The sequence below is a fragment of the Quercus suber genome, unplaced genomic scaffold (assembly GCF_002906115.3).
Source record: "Quercus suber isolate HL8 unplaced genomic scaffold, Cork oak 2.0 scaffold_91, whole genome shotgun sequence".
NCBI classification, from domain to species: Eukaryota; Viridiplantae; Streptophyta; class Magnoliopsida; order Fagales; family Fagaceae; genus Quercus; species Quercus suber.
In genome coordinates, this window is record NW_027069556.1 from 1,171,125 (window position 1) to 1,191,095 (window position 19,971).

The 19,971-nt window shown below is 36.5% G+C and overlaps 1 protein-coding gene across 5 annotated transcripts in view; it reads right to left on the reverse strand.

Moving 5' to 3' along the window:
• The window catches only part of LOC112004885 (probable galacturonosyltransferase 3), a 55,066-nt gene that overhangs the window by 797 nt on the left and 34,298 nt on the right, over positions 1-19,971 (reverse strand). The window contains exons 1-8 of one of the 5 annotated variants that reach the window (XM_065774382.1): positions 5,392-5,666; positions 4,994-5,046; positions 4,804-4,859; positions 2,438-2,488; positions 2,232-2,369; positions 1,840-1,971; positions 1,420-1,754; positions 383-1,328 (exon numbers count right to left, since the gene is read on the reverse strand). In XM_065774382.1, the coding sequence (XP_065630454.1) occupies positions 383-1,328; positions 1,420-1,754; positions 1,840-1,971; positions 2,232-2,369; positions 2,438-2,488; positions 4,804-4,859; positions 4,994-5,015 (1,680 nt within the window). In that variant the 5' untranslated portion in view covers positions 5,016-5,046; positions 5,392-5,666. Of the gene's footprint in view, positions 1-382; positions 1,329-1,419; positions 1,755-1,839; positions 1,972-2,231; positions 2,370-2,437; positions 2,489-4,798; positions 4,860-4,993; positions 5,047-5,391; positions 5,667-19,971 lie in introns of those variants that run through there. The other 4 variants (XM_065774384.1, XM_065774386.1, XM_065774385.1 and 1 more) reach the window with 4 other exon arrangements.

Below are 19,971 nucleotides of genomic sequence, written 5' to 3' on the forward strand. Positions count from 1 at the left end.
GATCCACAATCTAGTGACTACTCCCATACTGATATGGCACAGACACATATAATACTATCATCCAATGAGACTACATTCATGAAGTAAATAGCATCTTCATTCAGCCCATCACATCCTACACCTAAAGAACTATGTCATTTCCCCAAAAACTAAAAAGTAATAACTACTAGGCGTTTTGCTGAAAGATACAGCACTAGATACCGAAATGATTGCACACTTATGGTCACCATCACCATATATTTGTACACATGACTTGCATAAATGTACTATCACAAAAGAAACGCATAAAATAAACAATTTATACAAAGTTAATAGATGATAAGAACTTGAAAAGGGGTGAGGGAGTCTGGACTGGGAATGGAGAAGACAAATGAAGCCTTACCATATCTTGCCAACGATGATATATTCCAGTTATATTTCGCTTTTTCCACTCCTTCAAGTCAAAAATATTCATGCCAAATGCCCAACCACAAGCATTTGGATCAAAATTCTCAGAGATCTTTGGATTAGAGAAGTTGAGATACTTATCAAACCTATGGAAGCTTTCCTTGCATGTCTCCACTGCACCATTTACCATCCCTTGCAGATCAACGGACCAAAGAGGCGTGAGATCCTTCTGAACTACAATATCATCATCCAAAAATAGGATCTTGTCCAGCTTTGGGTAAACTTCAGGAAGGTAGAACCTTAGGTGATTCAACATGGACAAATATTTTGGGTTCCTGTATTTAAGGTTGTCTTCCCCAGCAGATACGGTAGTAGGATGGTTTACTTTAAAATAATATTCTTTAGTTCTCGCAGACTCAAGTTGGCGTAGAACAGAACAGTATGAGGAATTCAGCCACTTGAAATCATCAATGTTCTCAACTTGGATTGTTGCCTTCATAGGAGGGTTGACAAGAAACCACATTCTCATTGCAGCAAAATTCAGTTTATCCGTGACTACATGAAAAACATGTTTTTCAGGTTCCTTTGCATGCAGCACAGTAGAATTGACAACCACAGATGTTGCTAGTACATTATCAGAAAAGATGGCATAGTGATAGAGAGAAGGATCTTCAAGCTTTTCTTTGTCAAGATCCTGTTTACTATAATAACCCTGCATATAATAATCGGCTGCAAGCTGCAGAGGAAGGCATTGCAATCGTTTAGGGATTGTTTTCGCAGCTAGCTGAATCAAGAAAGCAGTCTTCTTCTTCATTGCAGTTACTTTATCTTCAGTTGACTGAACCATGGCTCTAAACGTCCTTGCAACTATGTCGCAGTCATATAATTTGTCTTTTGCTCTAGAGAGAATGTGACCCATTGCTTTTGCTTGATCAAGGGCACTGGAATTGGAATAGTGAAAAAAACTGCATGAAAACCAAGAGCGAGCAAGTATGCCTGGTAACCAGGACAGGGGACAAAGAGCAGCAATACCTTGGGTGAAGCTCAGCATCAGAATGTGCTTCTCCAATAGCACTTTGACTTGCGTTGGAGTGTGCCATAAGAGCGCTGTAAAGCTCACTTTCATTCTTAGACTTGGCAATGCTTGCATATGCTTTGGCCATTATCATCTGGTCCTGCATAAGTTTGAGGATGGAATCTGAATGTGGATGAACAAAATCTCGCCGCCATATATTGTACTTTCTCTTGACAGTGGTGTCAAGGCTTTTAGATCTTTCAATTGCTGCTTGTGCCAGCTGGTTGTCAGTTTCTTTATCTTGCTGAATTAGTTGTGCAGTTCGGAGATCCCTCCTTTCCTTCCGTGCCATCTAAAGGGCTAGGAACTGTTACAAATTGAAATCACTTGCACAAAACATATCTATGGAACGCTAATAGAAGCATTTGATAGTTCACCTGCCGCATGCGCTTCACTGGGCTCATTGATGAGTTGTAAAGATATGGGATTCTACCATCTTGATGCCCATCGCTATAATGCTCAGCATTCTCTCCAGATCTCATCCCAGATTGAAATGAATCAACCACTGTCTGAAAGGAATAGGCAAGAAAATGGCGTGTCAGTGTCTATAACTAGGAGATAATAATTCAATTAGTGATGTCAGCCACTTCAACTAAACAAATGAAATTATTAAGGCAAGGAAAAAAAATTAATTGAAGATGAAGTACTATATATAATCTATACGGTTCTCATAATTATTCAAACTATCTCAGCTTTGATATGATTAAATACTTCCACGTATGTTATTGCTATCTGAAAAAGAATCAATGTTAAAAACAAAATGGAGTACCTCAGAACTTGTTGACTGGTCATGGTGAACATCCATAGGGTTTTCCCATACCCAGGAAGCAGATAGGTCCCTCATTTTCACCCTACTAATTCGAACAGCACCAGAAGTATCACTGTATGTCGCAATGATGTCAATATCCTGTATGAAATGTATAAAAATAAGCATCACTGCTATCTACTGAAAGAGGGAAAAAAACTCTGAATTACCTGTTCATCTGGATAATTGCTGACTCCAGTAGCAGAAGCAGTATCTTGCACCTGCTTAGCAAAGATTTGCCCATATCAACAGATGTAAAAAAATTTAAAATGTAAAAAGTTTTTTACAGAGGTAATTATTCTAAATTCATAAAAGAGGATGAAGGTCCGTGGGTGTCAAAAAAATCTGTATGGCTGTTGCAATTTAACAACACAAGTGGGTGCCAGCCACATGAACACTTTTCAGCCATACTACAGAGTCATATATTCAGCCACATCATAGACATCATGTTATCTTCCCTTACCTTTAAACAAATCCCTTAAACCAATTCCTTCTCCAAACAGTTGCTGACATTTGAAAAAAATTAATAATTTTACTAGTTATATTTTTGAGATCTCTTTCCTACAACTACTAAATACTTAGGGTCTGTTTGGTTGTCTGCTGGAATTAAATGGCTCCATTCATATCTGGTAAAGGCTCGAACAAACAAATGCAACAATGTAAATGAGGTAACTCAGGAATCGCAATTATCGCTATAAATGGATTGAAGTGAGGTCATGCGTTTGTGTAAGGTGCTATAAAATTATGGACGGTATCATTTGAAGCCCGTGGGACAACCAAATAAGCCCTTATTATATATAAAAACGCCATTATGTTTCAGCATGGAATCATATTATAATTCAAGATATACAAGTTGAATTCTCATCTCATCTGGAACTAAGACAAACGTTCTCTAAGAAATTCTCAAACAAACAAATGCAACAACATAAGTGAGGTAACTCAAGCATAACAAGTATCACTATAAATGATTTGAAGTGTAGTCATGGGTTCATCTTAGATGTTGTTAGGAGCTAAAAGGAAGCAGAATCAGCCACCAAAGCTAAATTGCTGATTGGGAAACAGTGTGCCCTAATTGGCAGTTCAGTCATGTGATTGGGAGTCTAACTTGGTTCTTGGCATTCCCGAAGTGCCAATCCATGATGGTGCATCCAATGACTACCAAATTTTGTGGGGATCTCTAGTAACTAACCATCCACGTGGGGAAGGCTTAACTGACCAGGCATGAATTTTTGTAACTGTAACACATGCTTGGATTGATAAAAGCAAATGTCTTGTAGTTAGCTAAAGAGTCAGTTACATTCAGCACTTGCTTAATTAGTTGAATAGAATTAGTTAGGCTAGGCACATCTATCACATGCTAATATTCCAGGACCTTTTGCACATGTGTTATTAGCTAACCAATGAGAATTAAACATACCAATGTATAGAAGACTTTTGTAAAGTAATGAAGGACATAATCAACAAGCTGATGCCTTTTCTGCTCCTTTCTCTCTAAAAGTTTCTCTCACTCTCTTATTCTCTCTTTTATCATGGACGAGGTAGCTCTCCCTTGAAGCAGTCACTTATTCCTGAATTTTTTCCACTCCCTCATCATTCCTTAAGTCCATTCCAAACCCCAACTCCCATACAACACTAGCACTACCCGGAACCCTAAGAAACCCTAAAGATCAACACAAACACTCAAACCCTCAAACACCCACTCGACACACCAGGAACCCTAACCTAGCCAATATCCTACTATTAAAAAATTATGGATGGTGTCATTTGAAATTCATGGGACAACAAAACAAGCCCTTAATATTTAGAAATATACCCAATTGTTTCAACATGAAATATTGTTATAATCTCAGATATGCACGTTGAATTCTCTTCTCATCTAGAACTAAGAAAAATGTTTTCTAAGAAATTCCAATAACTATAGCTCCTTCAACCACTTTCATGCTTACCTATGTTACTAAAATTACAGATGGGGAAGTTAAGGTTTGAGGTTTCGCCTACAGAACAACCCACCCCAATACCTCCCCCATCTTTGCTTTACTTGTTTTCTAGAGTTTCCAAGCCCCATCCTCTAGAAAATTTACAAGCACATCTTATATTTAGAAGGCTAACAAGTAACAAGTGTGGATAGATTACACTAAATAGTCAATAATACAATAATGTACAATTTATGGGAATGAAGGTATAAGAAACCTTGCCCAAATGGCATCACTAACAAGTGTGTATAAATTACACTAGTGAGCATTTTGCAAACGCAGAAAAATGCAAGTTTTTTGGGCTTTTTAAGCTTATTTTGGCAAGCCCGCACCAAAAAGAAACCCCTTTTCCCTCTCCTTTGCTATAGTACTTTCAACAAATATGCAAACAGAAAAGCTCATCCAAACACACTCTAAATAGTTAATGATACAATGATGTATGCAATATTGACAATGAAGCTATAAACTTTTAATGACAACATATGAAACACCATAGTTTAACTATATAGAAATCCATAAATCATAGAAGTAAGAACCAAGAAGAATTGAGATTGAAACCTTGCCCGCAAGGCATCGTTCGCAGTAATACAAGGGCCGAAACTCATTGAATTCTCTTTGACTGAAACGAATAAGAAAAATTCAAATTATAAAAACCAAGAACACCACTAATCATATAAAGAAACTAACTAAATCAATTTTTAAGAAAACACCCAAACAAATAAAAAGAAAGTAAATTTATAGTGTGCCACTTACAATGGTGAAGGGTTTGATACATTTGCTTTTACAAAAGCCAAATTGCACAGCATCTGCAACAACAATAGAGAGTTTAACAACTAATCAATCCACTAATGGTTAAATGGGTCTGATCAAAATTTTGATTTTGAAGTTAAAGACAGTGATATTGATCCAAATTAAGCATAATCAATGGCGTGAAAACCCCAGAAAAAGAAAAAGGAAAATGCAAACGAATTCACAGTGTGAGCATGGAGATCTAACAAAGTGGTGGTAGAGTTGAAATTTCAATTCAATACAGTGTTTCAAAATCGTAGAACAAGTGGAAAAACCAAAGTGAAATAAAGGGTAAAAATGAAATCTTGAAAATGGGAAAAAGAAGAAAAGAAAAGAAAAGATTAGAAAGATGATTGATTTACCAGTGAGATGAAGATGAGTATTTGAAGAGAATGAAAGCTTGGGAATGGTTTTTCACCAGCTTCCATTATATACAGAGAGAGAGGGAGAGAGTCTGTGTTTATGTATGAGTTGGGTTTGGCTTTTTGGCTTCTGGTTCTTCTTCTTCTTCTTCGTGTGTTTTTTTTTTTTTTTTTTGAAAAACCTCTTGTTCTTCGTGTTGGTCTTTCTTCTTGTTCGCGTTTCAGAGCGCGTTGGTTGATTAAGGAGGTGTCGGTGTTGCTAAAGTGCGCGGTACGAGCGCATTTAGTAAAAACACACAAAATTACTCAATATCTGGAGGGTACCATATATGCATATCCTTCTTCTTCTTGGTTAGTGTCTAATTGCACTAAACTCATCATAAAAGTATCATTAGACTTATCATAATAGTGACACATGTCGAATGCATGAGTTTCATGTAACTGGACATCAGACATTACTCTGGACCCAAGCCAAATTCCATTATGAATTTAATTGGTTAGATCCGTTGTTATATTTAATAAGTAGGAGAACACATTTATTTATTAATTATTCTACTTTAGAAGTATTCTATAATTACCAAAACACTTAGATGTACAATCTACCAATCAAATTTTTCATTCAATACTCTCATTCATTGAATAGGCGAATAGCCTAATAAGTGATCATTTTAGGATACATATTATGGTCATGTCGCTTTATAGAGCATTGGATGGGAGAATAGCCGATAAATTATTAGTTTAGGACACGTGTCATGCCCATATTGCTTTACAGAGCATTAGAATCAAGCAAAACTTTTTAGTCTATTACTATGTGTAAATAGAAAAACTATCCAATATTTCAAATGCTTGCAACATCACACTAATGATATTTATTAGGTAAAATCTAACTCAAAGTATTTTACTCACTTTACCAATTGAGTTAACAAAAACTCACAAATTCACAATGCAACTTGAATATAGAATCCATGTTTAAGTGAAGGGAGGTATCGGTACATTGAATATATAAAATAATTTTTCTTTAGGCCTACATGTAGGAGTTATTCTCATATGAGATGAAAGTATAGTTGAAAGGGAAAAAATATACGGCTACGATACCTAGTGTGACAGGACGGGCTAATTATGGTTCGTGGGCTGAAAGATAGACGAGCCTGTTATGTGCAAGGCCTGTTGAGGACGGATCCGGAATGGACGGATGACAAAGGAACGGACTGATCAGCCATGGGCCTGCTGAACCTCTTAATGGGAATACTTGTGGCCCATTCTCAAAAAGCCTTAAACAGAATCCTAGTGTAAAGTGGATTCTAGAGTTTACGTATATTGGTGGAGATCTTCTCTATAAGAAAAAGACTTGTCCACCACGTTTTGGACTCTTAAAGATGATTTCTACAAGGAAAGGACTTCGACTCCAAGTAAAAAAGTGCAACTTTCAACTACTATAAAAGCCCCAATACCCTTACAAATCAAGGTACACATAATTTACCTTCTCTAGCACTCTAGAGTTGTGAGAATATTTCTGACTTAACCTTCGGAGGGTATTTGGCCGGCACCACACCGGTGCTCTCTGTAGGTTCTTTTTCTCTTCCTTATTGCGCAGGTGATTTTTGGAGCGTGTGAGCAGCGTGTAATTCATTGGTGATTTTTCAACATCATCAGTTGGCGCCGTCTGTGGGAAAGAAGACTTGAAGTGATCAGATGTTGCTTCATCCCTGAGATAGAAGGGTTGCATGGTGCTCACTCGCTCAATGGCAACCACCAACGACATCCAAGGAGAGGAACCACCCACAACCGCACTCGAGAGACAGGTTCGAACTTTCACCGCGGCCGTGGAGCGCCTCACCAAACAAAATCACGACCTAGAAGAACAGTTGCGTCAGAAGAACACAGCACCCAACAACCAGAGGGAGGATCAGGAAGGTACTAGTGCCATGCAAAGAGATCGAGAAGGGCCTGAAGGGAGCAACGCCCCAAGCAGGCCAAAACGGCAAAACACGAGCCTCCCATCCCTCATAGACATGACTCCTCCACCTATTTTCGCAGAGATGCAGGCGATGAAGGAACAGATAGAGGTCATGACGAACGCCCTTAAGGGACGAGTGTCCAGCGATCTCGACGACCTAGTGAACCGGACCGACTCTCCATTCACCACCCCCATCAATTCCTTTCCCCTACCGCACAAGTTCCAGATGCCACAAATAGAGAGTTACGACGGAGTCAAGGATCCCTTAGATCACCTGGAGACATTCAAGACCTTGATGCACCTACAAGGGGTACCGGACGAAATCATGTGTAAGGCCTTCCCCACAACACTGAAGGGTCCCGCGAGAATATGGTTCAGTCGGCTGATGCCGAACTCCATCAGCACTTTCAAAGAGTTGAGCGCTCAGTTCACCTCACACTTTATAAGGGGACACAGGTACAAAAAATAGATGGCATGCTTAATGAGCATTAGGCAGAGAAAGGACGAGACGTGAAGATCCTACATAACCCGCTTCAATAAGGAAGCGCTTTCGATCGATGAAGCCGACCACAAAATACTGGTGGCGGCCTTCACAAACGGGTTGCGAAAGGGTAAGTTTTTATTCTCACTATACAAAAATGACCCTAAGACCATGTCAGAGGTACTCTACAGGGCCACTAAGTACATAAACGTAGAAGACGCGCTACTAGCCTAGGAGGAAAAACCCAGGAAGAGAGAGTGGCAGGCGGACGTACGGTAGGATCAAGGGCAAAAGAGACCAAGGACAAGAGACAGAAGGGACGAAAAGTACCCTACCCTCAGGAGGGAGGTTCACGAGCTTCACACCACTAAATGCCTCGATAGACCAAGTTTTGATGCAAATCAAAGACGAGGGGGCGCTGACGTTCCCAGGGAAACTGAAAAGCAACCCAAGCAAACGACCTCGGGACAAGTATTGTCGTTTCCACTGAGATCACGGTCATGACACGGCTGATTGCTAACAATTTGTTGGAATTTGTTCATGGCTATTCTCTGGTTGAAGTGGCTCACATGCTCTACAAGATCTGTTCGTCCATTATATATGGTGAACGTCGACTAAGTGAACCACTGAGGAAGTCTTCCTCTTTCAATCTTGCGAGTGAAGAGTAACCTGGAAATCTGGTTTAACACTCTGATCATCACATCGTTTCCCGAGCCTTTGCAAGACGAGTTCCTATTTCTGCGCTCATGATGCTAGTCCTCATCACACAAGAAAGATTCACTAGGAGGAGTCCTTGACTTAGGTCTATAACTACCATCCCCATCATCAGAAGAAACGTTAGAGTTTGAAGGGGTCCTGCTCCGTCATTCATGGCACAACCTCCTTCGCAAACAATCAATCTCCGACTGTATAGCTCTGGTATCCTTCTCATGAGAAATGTGACTCCCACTTCTAGATTGACTCCTACTAGTATGGGTAGTGCGCACACTAACCTCCCAGTCTCTCCTGCACACAAGATTGAGAAAATGATCTTGACGTTGGGACCCCATAGATTCCTCCCTATCCAGACCTAAACCTACCACTGAACGCTAGACTCACTAAAGCACAAGAAATTTCCCATAGACGGTGCCAATTGTAAGGACACAAATTGGTTCTTAAGCCCAAGGGATGGATGGGTTTAGGCCCAAAAAGCCTAATACAATGAATTTGTAGAGAGTGAATTGGAAAATTAGGCTCTAATAAGTTAGCTAACAAGTATAATGGATCCAAATGGCAAGAAAGTAAAAATAGACTGGTTTAATCTAGAGAAAATCATCATCGGCACAATCCAAGGAGATTAGTTCTTTTATATATTTCTTTTGAATTTGATTACAAGTATAGTTCTTGTTGCTACATTTTTTTCTCTTTTTTTTTTCTATCTCCTTCTATCTAGGTCTTCTTTCTATTTTATACTCTCTTCTTCCTTTTATCTCCACCCTCCACATGTACATTAGATTGCTAGTGTTGATCTTTGTCCCATCAGCACCTTTCTGAAGTCTTTAGGAGTAGCTATAAGGCTGAAAAGTATTGTTCAAATATCACTTCCTCATTAATGCGGCTAGAGAGTTAGCTACAAAGCATTCAATGTAGTGGTAGCAACTTTCTCTTAGATATTTTACGGCTTCCATTTGTCCTGTACGTTCATAATGCATATCCTTAACAATAGAATTTCTTGGAATGTTACTCTGGGTGACAGAACACACCTTCTGATCTTTGCTTCGTTTAGCCGAAGTGATATTCCTCCTTAGCCTACCTTTCCCAACCTTATCATTCGTAGCTTGCTTGTGGAGTTCTAAGTCTTACATCTTCATTACTGTTTATCTGTTCTCGGACTACTAAGCATCATTAGATAAAGTCCAATACCCAACATATATTCTTGGGCCCCTTATCCCTACCGCTACGCTTCAATTTTAAATATATATAAATTGATTTATTGATTGGATCTAGTTTTGAAATTTGGGATTGTAAGTTAGTTTGAGCTCAACTTTGAGTCTAAAAACTTATAAGCAATTTGGTTTGTAGTTTGATTTTTTTTTTTTAACCCTAGCTTTCTATTGTTTCCCTTAGGTTTTTTTATTAATAATTATTTTTAGGTCACCCCTCCAGTTTTTGGAGATCTATTAGATTTATAGGTTACAAAGATAACATGTAACTTTTTTCTTTTTTCTCAAACCCCTTTTCCCTGGTTTAGAGATGACTTATGCACCTTGAATAGTAAGTCACTAACAGTAGTCTTACCAGTTACAAATTTATAGGATAAATTACTAGCAACAGGCAATAGAATTTAGCTAAGTTCCAACAAATTTTTAGCTAGGCTCAAACCAATTTCTTTAAAAATGGGATTTTCAGGCTTGTTTGTGTATATACCATCACACATATGAAAACAAATTTCACCTACAAGTTGAATCCTAGATTTCAAATATTGAAATGATAATATATATTGTTATGAACACAGAATATGACCTCGCTACTACTGTTTTTTTCCCTTTAATTTATTCAATATTTTTGTCGACAACAAAATTAAGTTGAATAATCTAGATCTCCTTCTTGCTGCAATAGATGCCCAATTTGCTAATTTTGTAGAGAGAGCTGGTTTTAACTTTATTTGAATGATTAATGAGAATACCAAGCACTCACTCCAGCAAATGAGCTTTTGTTTTTTTAACATCTACTAAAGATACCAATGTCCTAGTACAATGATAAAAGACAGAAGTGTTGCATATCTGACCAAACACCAATTAAGAGGACAAATTCCTCTCTAACCAAACACTAATTATGCAATCATACTCAAGAATTACAAGTTCTTTTAACAAATGTCAGGCTAACCAATTGTGATCCCCTGATCGCTTTTTCCATGAACCTATCTTTCTTGAGCTAATAAAAGAGAGAATAGCTATTTGCTGTTGCACTGGCCCCCTCTGACTTAGGAACAATAGCAATAGCCAAAAAACAATTCCAAAAAAAACAAAAACCCCCGGTTAATGTAAACACTGATCAGGATAGAAATGTTTCGGGAAACAAAGGAAAAGAAGGAGATTGGACCCGTTAACAACAATTTTTTTTGCAGCTTTTAGTAGTAACAACAGTTTTTTTTTGGACAATTTTTGGCAGTTTTTTTTTTTTGACAATTTTTTTCTTTTTCTTTTGTTAACATTTCCCATTTGGTAAATAGAACGAAAATCAAGATTTTGCAAAAAGAAGATGACAGTGAGTAATAGCGATAAACGCGGAATGGAAAAGACGAAAAACAGAAGAAGACAAAAAGTTAGAAAAGATTACAACGTTGAACCCACAGAAAGACAAAAAGAAAGATAATGAAAGCCAGCGAAGATGAATAAAGCAGGGAAACGAAGGGAGTGAATCTACTCTATGAGAATTTGCACTTACAATCCTTACTTGGAAATAGCGGTGAAGGGACGAATCGAAGACTTTGTCACGTCAGTGACACGTCAGCAATAAGGGCACTCCGTCTGACACGTAGGAGGGTTCCGTCTGTTGGTTCACGGCAGGGACTATTTTAAAAACGATTTTCAAATTTTAAGGATGAAATTTGCAAAGAAATCAATTTATGGACCAAAATAAAAATTGACCCAAAATGTAGGGACGAAAAATGCATTTTCGTCAAAAAAAAAAAAAAAAAAAAGAGTCCAGTCAGCAATAGCATTAATAGTGGTATTTTGACCAGATGAAGCATCATTGTCCGGGATGGTTGCTGAAGAGTGTTGACCAGGAGCATCAATCTGACGAAGGGATGGAGCGGTAGATGATTCCTCATTTACATTTTTTCAGAATGTTCCTAACAATTTCCTCTATAAACTCTGACTCTGGCCTGCAATTGGAAGTGTAAACACAGTTATATTTTTTGAAAAATAGAATGAAATGCAAAAATCTTATTGGTTATTCATTGAAATTTAAGTGATTAACAGTATTTCCATGGCAATGAACCAACTAATTCAAAGTAAAAGCTATAGATAATAACTATTTAAAAATAAATGATTTGATTGTAGTTTTAAAATTTCTTAATATATTATGAAAACCCAATTAATTAAATATTCAATACATTTAAGTATATTTATTTTCTTGGTAGTGTTTTTACTTTTTATGTAAAATAGCCAATTAAATTATATTTTAATTAAAATTTAATATACATACAAAGGTAATATGTTTATTTTAAAATTTGATAATATCAAATTATGGAAAAATCTTGATAAATTAAAAAAAAAAAATTCAAGATTATAATATATGAAAATACAGATGTTTACAAAATAAATAGTAAAAACATAAAACTAAAAAAATATTGGCTTTCATTGAAAAAGAAATTAACTACTATAGAACCGAGCATTCTCATCATCCAAACACATTCACAACAGTTTGTGATTAGAAGCAGTGCATGTTATCTAAGTGGTGAACTTGTACCGATAGAAATCAGAGCACCCCATCTCCAATCACAAACCCTCTATCCAAACGGACCCATACTCTATGATCATCCAATATATTGTTACATCAAATAAAAGGCAGCCCTACAATACCTAAGTCTCTGAATCCTCACCACTCTAGAATGTCTAGAAACTATTCTAGTTATCTTTCCAATCAATCCATACCCACCCTTGCTTGTCCCCTTGCCATTGTAATTTCGTTAAAATCTCTCAGTCGAGGACAGCTGTTGTGAATGGTGAATCCGTCGCCCGAACCAATCGATCCACGCTTCGATCTGTTTTTTCTTTGATGGCATTCCTTAGTTCGTCCATCTCCCTCCTCATTTCCCGAAGAATGTCCGAATTTTGCTCGACGGGAGTACTTGGCCCTCGATGGTCGCTTCTTCTGCAACTTTCCCCTTCACCTTCTTGATTTCCTCTCGAGCGATTTTCCTCCTGCTGAAGTCGTTGCTTCATCTCCTGGTTTTGCTTAGTCAGCTCTTCTACCGTGGCTGCAAGTGCCTGGACTTGTTGAACTAGGGCTGCGGGATCTTGATTGGACTCCATCCTGAAACGAACAAGGATAAGAAACTGCTATTCCGAGTTTGAACACAAAGAAGAGCGATTCCCCACAGACGGCGCCAAACTGATGAGTGTGAACTTGTCAGTGCTTGTTCGACGGACGGAGATGATCTTCCAACCTTTAAAGATGAACACCGGTGTGGTGCCTGCCACGACATCTCCGATGCCAAAGTCAGTAAAAGAATGTTTTAAAAAAAAAATGCAATTGGAAAGAATTCAAGAAAATGTCTTAGCGAATTTCTGTGTGTATCTACCTCTTCTTCAGCAATATGGGAGGCTTATATATCCTTTCCTGGCCCCTAGCCGTTGAGTAGTTATGGAGGTCTTCAATGCTCCTTTTCGTAACGCCTGAGGCCCTTTAGTGTGCCATTATTACCTTCCAACGGATTGTACAGTTGTCTCTTGAACCGTTTTGTCTGCATTGAATGGTTCGGATAAGTTCGTCAGTAACGAGTATGATTGACTCACCTGGCCTGAGCATGGAATCGTCCGTGATGGTGTAATCGTCAGTGAGTTTATGACATTCGTCAGTCCCATCACTAGTTTTAGGATAAAATCTAGTGGAACGCTAAGTGTTATCAACTCCCGAGTTTACCACTATGTCAATGTGATTCTGAGTAAAACTTCTTATCGAGAGATTGAATTCATTTTTCCAGAAAAGGAGCCAAGCTACCACCTCTGATTCCACATGGAACCACAAGCATGTTTGCATATTGCACCCTACACTGAACTCTTTCAAGATAAGTCATTTGACACCATCACCATCAAGAATACAATCAAGGGATCTTTATTTCTCACTATATATCCTTGTGAGCTCGTGAACTGTACGTGGGTCCTAAGCCCATGGAAATTCCAGCTTTTCCGTTAAGTACCTACAGATATCCTGATCTTTAATACCAACCATTACATATAAATCTCCAATATTTTTATGAGCCTTCATGCAACGCTCCTCTTCTCTTTGCAATCTGTCCATCTTATGCTACAATAGGAGACCATTTTTGCTCAAAATCATCCATCACTACCTTGCTGCCAATATCTTTATACCAACACACCACATTCAAACTTATACATAATTAGGCAAAGCCTTCTCCTTCCTACAATACCACATGAAGAGAAACAATTCCCACCCAAGCACCCACTAAGGAGGAACATTGGTTCTACAGAAGCCTATGGTTTGGTGCTAACAACAACTAATCTAGAGAGAAACTCATCCTGTGATGCCATTTTATCAATTTGGTAAGTTTCCTCAAAAAAGAAAGAAAAATATAGAATGATAATCGTTAATAATGTATTTGTACTTAAAATTGTAGAAAAGTAACAAAACTAGTAAGTAATCATGTCTAAATTTGAAATATGATAATTATGATAGTTATTAATAGGTATTTGTTATGATTTTGTTTGTATATAAAACTATAAATTCTTGCATTGGAAATTTTTTATTATTATGTTTGTATATGAAACTAAGGCTGTCCAACCCACCCGAAAAACCGATCAAATCCGAGCCAACCGCTGCTTGACTTGACTACTTCGAGGAGTTAGTTGTGAATCTCTTCCCCTAAAACCCGAAAAACCCGAACCGAATGATTGAACAAGAGTTTTCTAGTGAGATTTGCCAAATTTGGCAAGACCTTATCAAATCTAACGAAACCTCATTGACTTTTTTTAGCCAATTTTTGCCTCTATGACGTGGACCAAACAAACTAGCACCCATTGAAGGCCCAATCCATTCAATCTCTTCGGCTGACAACGAGTTGAGAGATCCTCCACCCGATTAGCTCGGGTTGGGTGCAAGTTGAGCCGAAATCTAATCCGACCTGACTCATGGACAACCCTATATGAAACTATATATTCTATGTTTAAAAATATATGATAGAATTTAAATTTAATATATACATACATACATACATACATATATATATATATATATATACACACATTAAAATAGTGATGTGAAAAATTATGAGGCCTCCAAAACTAATTGCACTAAATTTCAAAAGGTTAACCAAAAGTGTATTACTAATTAGGAATCCATGCATTCACAAGAAAGTTTAACATAAAATATGTAAGAACCAAAAGATCTGGCATCTCAAGCCCACTTAGAATAGTGGCTGGATCAGTTTAATCATGGCCCAATACAAAGAATTTGTAAGAGAGGGAACTAGACAACCAAATAGGGGCTTCACCCAAGGACAAGAACAAGGAAGAAAAGGTCAATAGTATTAGATAGGTGAACCCATTTATCCTCTCTAGCTAGTTCGAGGAGGATACAATTACACAGGAATTATTACTGTTCACTCTCCTCTCTCTAAGTGTTCTCCTTGTTTCTTTCTTTTCTTTTCTTTTCTTGTGTGTAGATGCCACTCTCTGTAAACCTTCTTTTTCTTATATACTCCTTCCTCCTTCACATCTTGCACTTTCATCCTTACCTAACAAATCTCCCCTCTTGACACCTGTCCCTTTTTACATCTAAAGAAGGTGGTAGAAGGAATCTGTTTAGCTGTGACTTACACTGTTCAGGTCACTTCCTCATCAATGTAGCTGATAAAGCTATTGCCCACCATTTAATGCGGAGAAAACAGGCTATTCCAAACTAGAAACTTCCCTGATGACCACTAATTCTCTCTCTTCAGATTCTTGTTCTCACTTGGAATGCTTGAGAGTACTTTGACCCATCCCTTCCTCTCCTCGGGTGGCCTTCCTCCTCAGGCTCTTGGCCCGTGGCATTCTCACACCAATGTTGCAACTATTCAACTTCATCCTCGGTCCTCGGGCACCCACAATATAATTTTTAGATTATTTTATTTTAGTCTCGTCTAAATATGAAATTTAATAATTATGGTAGTTATAATTCTTTTTGAAGCTTATTAATAAACATTTATTATAAATTTGTCACAAAAGAGTTCAATATTATACAAGTATAAATTGTGAAGTCTTAAAAGCATATATAACACAATATTATTATGACAAACAAAAATCAAATAAATATAGCTTTTTATATATCATAAACTATAGGTATATATTTTAAAAAAAAAATCATATATGTACATATTATATTACCGATTTGCTTTCAAATGAAAGCCTGCCAAGTTTGTGGCCTCTTTAAAATTTCCCTTTTGTTCTCGCATCTCTGATAAAGACACTGTTGTATATATGGGTATATATAAAGATAGGTTATAATAATAATGGTTGAGTTTGGAGAATATGGTTTCATAAAATGAAAATTCAAGTTTTAAAATTTTCTAAGTGAAAATTTGAAATCTAAATTTTTTGGAATTTTCTAGAATTTTCTGGTGACTATTCAAAAAGATTGAAGATGTTTCAATCTTTGATAACCATATTATGAAAAAATAACTAACTCTCCATATGTGATTTTTCATGAAACAAGCTTATGTTCACTTAAAAATATAACTAACTCTCCGTATATGTCTTTTCATGAAACAGACTTATATTCACCTAAATAAATAACTCACTCTCCATACGTGCATTTTCATGAAACATATCCCTATGGATATAAATAGAGGCTTATGTTCTCTTGAAAAACTATTTTTTTTTTTTTTCAAAAAATCAAAAGTTGGAGAGAAACACAAGAAACATAAGAAATCCTGTGGTTATTTTTCAAAATTGCTATCTGTAGAATTCAACATCTTGGTTGTATCCGGGAGACAAATTTGCGATAACCCTTCAGCAACAAAAGTATGGAGGGCAAATATTGTTTAAGAAAAACGATATAGTGCCTCCAGGTTATCTACTTTCTTTTTGTCTTTTCTGTTAACATTGTTCTTACATTATTACCAATCTTAGACAATATTTCCTACGATGGAAGGAGCAAGTGATGTTTCAACATTAAAGATGTTGAATCATGAGTTGGTGAAATTGGATCGCTTTGATGGAACCAATTTCTCTCAATGGAAAGACAATATGAAATTCCTACTTACTTCACTAAAACTTTTCTATGTCTTGGACCCAAATTTGATGCCTTTTCCTCCTGTGAGTGATGAAGATACTAATGAGATTAAGGCACAAGAAAGAAACGAGAGGAAGATGAATTGATATGCAAAAGGCACATTCTCAATACTCTTTCAGATCATCTCTATGATCTCTACACATCAATGAATTCACCGAAGGATATTTGGAATGTTTTGGAGGCAAAATACAAAACTGAGAAAAAAGGTATGAATAAGTTTATTATTCAAAAGTATTTTGATTATAAAATGCTTGATAATGTCTCAGTTTTAGATTAAATGCATGAGTTACAAATTTTGGTCAATAAACTCCGTGATTTGTCAATCAATATTCCTGAATCATTCCAAGTGGGTGCAATCATTGCGAAACTCCCACCAAGTTAAAATAATTTTAGTAAGAAGCTTTTGCATATGTCGGAAGATTTCACTTTAGAATAATTTGGACAGCATCTTCGAATTGAAGAGGAAAGTCAGGTTAGAGATGTGACTAACACCGATTCTAAAGTGAATGTGACTAATGTGAGCAATGTTCAAAGTGGGAATTAGAGTAAAATCAATAAGCGCTTGAAAGTGAACAAAAGTGAGAGTGGTTTCAAGAAGAACAACTCCAAGAATCCCAACAAGGACAAGAAGAATCGAGCATGTTTCCACTGTGGAAACAAAGGCCATTACATTCGCGAATGTAAACTCTTAAAAAACAAAAAAAAAAAAAGGATGAAGAAGGCAATGCCATTGAAACGAATGTCATTGAGGACATTGTTGCTATGATAAGTGGCATACATATTGATATGATCACTGAAGTTCATATGGTTATGATTGCAAATCCTTTCAATTGGTGGTTCGATTTGGGTGCAACGGTGTATGTGTGCAACAACAAAGAGCAATACAAGACTTATGATGAGTTTTCCATAGAACAACAAGTGCTAATGGGCAATCATAATAAAGTAAAGGTTCTTGGAAAGGGCACCGTTGAAGTGAAGATGAGTTCCGGCAAGATGTTAATCTTAACCAATGTTTTTCATGTACTCATTATCAAGAAGAATCTTGTGTCTGCCAATTTGTTATGTAAAAGTAGTGTAAAAGCTATACTTGAATCGGACAAGTTAATCTTGTCCAAGAATGGGATATTTGTAGGAAAGGAATATGCTACTGATGGCATGTACAAACTAAGTATTATTAATAAAGAAGTTTATGGTTGTGCTTATATTGTTGATTCTTCATATTTGTGGCATGCTAGATTAGGACATTTAAATTTCAAATACTTGAAGTTTATGTCAAAGCATGGTATGATTTCATATAAGCATGATGATAAAAAAAATGTGAGATTTGTATTCAAGCAAAGATGACAAAAAAAAAAAACCTTTTTCTAAGTCAGATAGAAATTCTATTATGCTTGAACTTGTACATTCTGATGTATGTGAATTGAATGGTATATTAGCTGAAGGAGGTAAAAGAACTTCATTACATTCATTGATTATTTTTCTAGATTTACATATGCGTTTTTAATGAGAAATAAAGATGAATCCTTTGACATGTTCAAACATTATAAAACTAAAGTAGAAAATCAAAAGGATAAGAAAATAAAGATCCTACGAAGTGATAGAGGTGGTGAATATTTTCCTAATGATTTTTATACATTTTGTGAGGAACATGGTATAATACACCAAAGTTCAGCCCCTAATACACCCCAACAAAATAGTTTGGCTAAAAAGAAAAATAGGACTCTTTTAGACATGGTAAATGCCATGATCTTAAGTGTAGGACTTCTATTTAATTTATAGGGAGAGACATTGCTTACAGCATGTCATGTGCACAATAGAGTACCTTCCAAGAAGATTAAAGTATCACCATATGAGTTATGAAATGGAAGGAAACCAAACCTTGATTATATTAAAGTGTGGGGGTGTTTAGCCTTTTATAGAGTGGTTGATCCAAAAAGAACAAAGTTAGGACCAAGAGTTATGAAAATTGTGTTTGTAGGTTATGCTGAAAATTCAAAGGCATATAGACTATTAGACTTAAGCTCTAATACAGTGGTGGAATCAAGAGATGTTGAGTTTATTAAGGATAAATTTAGTAAAGATTCTATGGATGCTTTGATACCTACTCAAACACATCAAGGTGACTCTAATCCTAATACTATTTTGAGTGGTACTAAAAGGATTGAAAGTGGTTCACCAAGTGAACAAAGAAAGAGTCAAAGGATAAAAAAAAAGTAAAGGACTTTGGTCCAGATTTCATTTCTTATCAAGCTCAATTGTACCTAATTGAAGGTAATAAACAAATGGCCCTAAATAAAATACCTATAGTGTTTAACACAGAGGACGATCCTAAAACATTTAAGGAAGTTATGGCTTCTAGAGATTCAGCTTTCTGGAAAGAAGCTGTAAATGATGAAATGGACTCAATATTATCCAATAATACTTGGGTCCTAGTAGATCTACCTACTGGTTCTAAACCAATTGGTTGTAAATGGGTATTTAGAAGAAAATATAATACTAATGGATCAATTCAAACCTTTAAAGTAAGGCTAGTGGCAAAAGGCTTTAAACAAAGGAAAGGAGTAGACTATTTTGATATCTATGCATCGGTGGCTAGGATCACATCTATTTATGTGTTGTTAGCACTTGCATCCATATATAAGTTGATTGTACATCAAATGGATGTTAAGACAGCTGTCCTAAATGGTGATCTTGATGAGGAAGTTTACATGGAACAACTTGAGGGTTTTGTACTTCCTAGAAATGAAAAGAAAGTATGCAAGTTAGTCAAGTCTTTATATGGCTTGAAATAAGCTCCAAAACAATGGCATGAGAAGTTTGACTTAGTAATTTTTTCGGATGGCTTTGTGCATAATAGTTTTGACAAATGTATGTATTCCAAATTCACAAAGGAATATGGAGTTATTGTATGCCTTTATGTAGATGATATGCTCATATTTGGTACGAATATGAAAGGTGTATGTGAAACCAAAAAGTATCTTTCTTCTATGTTTCAAATGAAAGCTTTAAATGAAGTACATACTATTTTAGGAATCAAAATTAAAAGACATAGTGAGGGTTTTGCACTATGTCAGTCTCATTATGTTGAGAAAGGGCTTCAAAGATTTGAACATCTGAATATAAAGGAAGCAAATATACCTTT